The sequence below is a fragment of the Gallinula chloropus genome, assembly GCF_964237585.1.
Source record: "Gallinula chloropus genome assembly, chromosome: 33".
In the NCBI taxonomy this organism is placed as follows: Eukaryota; Metazoa; Chordata; class Aves; order Gruiformes; family Rallidae; genus Gallinula; species Gallinula chloropus.
Genome location: NC_140118.1, coordinates 2399680 through 2404422, shown reverse-complemented (window position 1 = coordinate 2404422; position 4743 = coordinate 2399680). Strand labels below are relative to the sequence as shown.

The 4743-nt window shown below is 51.0% G+C and overlaps 1 protein-coding gene across 1 annotated transcript; it reads left to right on the top strand.

Moving 5' to 3' along the window:
* Positions 1–3129: 3129 nt before the first annotated feature.
* Positions 3130–4038, top strand: LOC311202981 (olfactory receptor 14C36-like; the record flags this gene model as incomplete). The annotated part of the gene is made up of 1 exon (XM_084277619.1): positions 3130–4038. The coding sequence occupies exon 1, from the start codon at positions 3283–3285 to the stop codon at positions 4036–4038; it is 756 nt and encodes a 251-aa protein (XP_084133745.1). The 5' UTR covers positions 3130–3282.
* Positions 4039–4743: the final 705 nt, after the last annotated feature.

The following is a 4743-nucleotide window of genomic DNA, read 5'->3' as shown; positions in this document are numbered from 1 at the left end:
TTAATATTGCTCTTCACATTTGTGCCCCCTGATTGGCCAATAGAAGGAGGGCATGAGCTGTGTCATTAGTAATAATTCCTACGATGGCTTGTAGACGAATAATGAGATTTAGATTATAGATTGGGTCCCGAGCAGCCCTAATCCATTCGTTAGGATTCTAGGCTGCAGGTCCAAAATGTTGTACGACACATTGGAGGGTCCACCTGTCTTTTCCCCAGGACTGGCTACTCACACCTGCTATAGAAACATCAATGGACCCCCGATACCAACTGAGGTCGTTATAGACCTTAATTCCCAAACTGTTTCCACTCTGGTCTGGACACGAAAAAACAACCCAAAACCAGAAAGGGTGTATATAACCCACGTAACATGTTCTGCTCCAATTATTTGGTCATTTTCGATAAGCGTGGTGGCCACCAATCCAGTAATGACATTTAAAGCCCAATGGGCCTTACACTTTGAGTCTTAAATCGGAACTACAGGGAGTTTCAAAATAAATCATGATTTTTAAACCCAAAGGATGCTTAATTTCATTATTTGATATTAATTATTGTTCAAAAATTGCATCTCCGTGCTCCTACCCGATTGTGTAGTTACACTGAATGGTAACGTCCTGGTTGGTTATTGCAACCAGGTTCTGCCACAAGACAAAGGGTTGGATTCCCTCAATATCTCAACTCCCATAAGATTTGTATTAGACCAACAGATATCAAATTCTTTTTGATGACCAGTTTCATTGCAAAGCAAGGATGAGGTGCCTCTAGTCACTTGTCATACTTTTTACCCTCCCCAAGGGGAAAAAGTCCCCTTTCTGTCCCTGTCTGGGGGTCCTGCCTCATGTGGAGACAAGAAAAAGTGATTGTTCTGACCAGCTGGTGTTTGATCAGGAGAAAGGACTCTGCTGGACAGAAGGATTTCTCCCCAGCCTAGAGAGCAGATGGCATGGAGGACTTCAGTGTCTTTCCAAGTTGGTTCCCTGGAGCTTCGGGAATACCTCAGAGGAGCCGAGGAGTACGTGACGCCTTCACCTGCTCCTCTGCTGTAGTTGGGCTGGACTCCTGGGACAGTGGGAGCTGATGAAACATTACAGCACTGATGAGGGACAGCTCTGCCACAGAGTAGCTCCTCTGCCAAGCACACAGGGCTGTGGACACTGCCTGTAGGCATCAAGGGGAGACCTGAGAGGTTGAGAGTACTGACAGATGCTGAGAGCTCACTGGAGGAGAAATATCCCCAGCACTCTACCTGTGAGAATGTCCCTGGTATGTCTGTGGGTGCAGGGCACTGCAGGTTCTGTTCCTGGAGGGATCTCCTAAACCTGGGACATGGGACAGTGTGTGGGGTCTGTCAGGAAGATAGATTCTCTATATGACAAGAAAGTGCTGCATGGAAGGGATGCCCTTGTGCCCCATCAGAGGGACAGGGCAGGACAGCTGTCTTCTCCTGGGCATGGTTGAGGGGTGCCCAGGGCTGTTCTTGCGAGCAGGGTCCTTGTGACCTGGAGTTTGTGTGCTGGGGCAGGGACTCTGCTGCTGCCAGGGTCAGCACTCACCCTGCCTGCTGGGCTTTCCACAGGGATATAGACAGCACCTCTGGGTTGAAGCAGTGACCCAGGGAAGGGCAACGTAAGGTCCTTCTGCTGCTTTAAGAAAGTGCTGCATGGGTCAGCTTTGCTCCCAGCCAGAGCTGATCCTTGAGAAATGCCAAAGAGAATATTTCTCCAAAGGCAGAGTCTTTGCTTTGACTTTTCCTCTCCTGGGGGCTGTGCTGAGTGTGGTAGATGAGAACTTATTTCTCCCCTTGAGAATATGCAGTGAAAACTTGATTCTCATGAAGATGTTGGAGCCTGGGCTGAGCCCTGCACACACAGAGGTTCCCTGGGGCAGTGCCCTGATGCCAGGAGGGGTCTGCAGAGCAGAGCTGAGCACAGGGCAGGTTGGATGAGGTCTGTGAGCACAGAGCAGGAGGTGAGATGGGCAAAAAGAAGGATCTGCAGGGAGAGCTCCAGGCAGCAGTGACACTGTCAGGGAGGGAGGACCTGCTCCCAGAAATGCCCTGGCAGTGGGGATTTGGGACCTCTCTGACACTTCCCGACACCCACCCCCTGGTTTCTGCCACCCAGCACAGACTCTGCACCCAGAGTTCCAGGGTTTCAGGCTGAGTCTTCTCCTTGGCAGCCAAACCAGCAGTGAGGAGAAACCCCTGAGTGCCTGTCTGTCTGTTCCTGAGCCTAAAGCTTTTGCTGCAGCATTTCCTGCTGTATCCCCTCCTGTCCTTGCTGCCTTTGTCCCACCATTACCTGGGGCTTTGAGCACATCCATTGGTGGGGCTGGCACTGAGCTGACCCTCACTTCAGGACCCCCATCTTTAGGACTGAGGTTTTCCATGCAGCTCCTGCTGGGCTGCAGCTGCCTCCCACAACAGCACCGCTCTCCCAGGGACTCATGTGCCCCAGAGAGGAGCCCCATGCGGGAGACATCTCGGCACAGAGGCCGTGGCAATGCCACTCATCACATGTGTGTGGGCAGCTGCACTGAGCCCTGTGTGTCCCTGGCTGGGAGTGGGGAGTTGAGATCCTCCTTGGGTAGGATGAGACTGCAGGAGGGCTTTGGAGCTCTGCCCTGCGAGACTGGATTCCTCAGCTCTCTGTGGGGTCCAGTTTCTTCTATGGGGAACAGCAGGGTGTGACCATAGAGCATCCAGCACAGGGCAGCTGAGAGCAGAACTGATGGACAGAGCAGCTCTCCCCACTCTGCACTCAGGGGAAGGTTTCACTGGCACTGCAGCAGCAATGTCAGGGAGTTCTGACAGGAGAAACACTCCTCAGCTCCTTCCTATCCACAGGAGCTTTAGTCTGAGATCACCCCATCCTTCTATTTACTGACTGCTGCCAGGCAGGACTGGGTTCTCCAGAGCCCACAGCCAACCCTCCTCCCAGCAGTGGCACACTCAAGCCAGCACAAAGCAGTCCTCCCAAAATGGACCAGTCAAATGTCTTCCTGAATACAGAGAATCAGTGAGAATTGGAAACTGTTTTGATCAAAGTAGAGTTCCCTAACTTCTCACTACCTTTTTCCTCCTTGGACAGGTCTCCCCACTTGACAGCAGCAGATGTTCAACAGCAGCAGCTCCATCAGCCGGTTCCTCCTCCTGGCCTTTGCAGATACATGGGAGCTGCAGCTCCTGCACTTCTGCATCTTCCTGGGCATCTACCTGGCTGCTCTCCTGGGCAACTGCCTCATCATCATCACCATAGCCTGTGACCACCACCTCCACACCCCCATGTACTTCTTCCTCCTCAACCTCGCTGTTACTGACCTTGGCTGCATCTCCACCACTGTTCCCAAATCCATGGCCAATTCCTTGTGGGACACCAGGGCCATTTCCTACACAGGATGTGTGGCTCAAATCTTTTTCTTTTCCTTTTTTATCTCCACAGAGTACTGTCTTCTCACTGTCATGGCCTATGACCGCTACGTTGCCATCTGTCACCCCCTGCACTACGGGACCCTCCTGGGCAGCAGAGCTTGTGTCCACATGGCAGCAGCTGCCTGGGGCAGTGGGTTTCTCTATTCTCTGCTGCACACAGCCAACACATTTTCACTCCCCCTGTGCCATGGCAATGCTGTTGACCAGTTCTTCTGTGAAATCCCCCAGATCCTCAAGCTCTCCTGCTCAGATGTCTACCTCAGGGAAACTGGACTCATTGTGGTCGGTGCTTGTTCTGGTTTTTGGTGTTTTGTGTTCATTGTGGTGTCCTATGTGCAGATCTTCAGGGCTGTGCTGAGGATCCCCTCGCAGCAGGGACGGCACAAAGCCTTTTCCACCTGCCTCCCTCACCTGGCTGTGGTCTCCTTGTTTGTCAGCACTGCCTTCTTTGCCCACCTGAAGCCCCCCTCCATCTCCTCCCTATTTTTGGACCTGGTATTGGCATTTCTTTACTTGGTGTTTCCACCAGCAGTGAACCCCCTCATCTACAGCATGAGGAACCAGGAGCTCAAGGATGCCATGTGGAAACTGATGACTGGATGTTTCTAAGCAACAACGAACTGCTCATCTTCTTCTGCTTATCACTGACCGTGTAACTCACATTAGGACCAGTCTCTATTTAGTATGGGTTTTAGTTCCTGTGTCTTTGTTTCCCTCTAGTTTATTTAAACTGGAATATGATGGCCCACGTTCATCCCATTGCTGATACAGTGTGACCCACACGCTGGGTAACGATGGGCTGAACTCTCTTTGCATCACGTCTGCCATGTGGATGCCATGTGGAAACTGAGGATTGGATGTTTCTAAGGAGCTCATCTTTGGCATATCACTGGCCATGGAACTCACATTAGGACCAGTCTGTATTTAGTATGAATTTTGCTGGTTGTTTTGTCTTCTCAGTACCCTAGATACATGTATGCACTTCACCTTTCTAAGCAGGTTTCCACCTCTGCTTGCTCTTTGGTCATTTCAATGCTGCTCAGATCTCCAGTGTCTTCAGAGACTTGGAAACTTCCCGTCTTTCAGATGCCTAATAAACAGTTCTCTCAGAAGTTCAGTGTGTTGATAAGTGACCTTTCTATGTATCTGAACAAAACTTGTTTTGGAGAGAATCTCCTCTGAAAGCTGACCCCATTCATAGGCTGCAGGATGAACATGAGCCAGCAATATGCCCTCCTGGCTAAGAAGGGCAATGGCATCCTGGGGTGTATTTGAAGGGGTGTGTTCAGTAGGTCAAGAGAAGCCTTTCTCTCC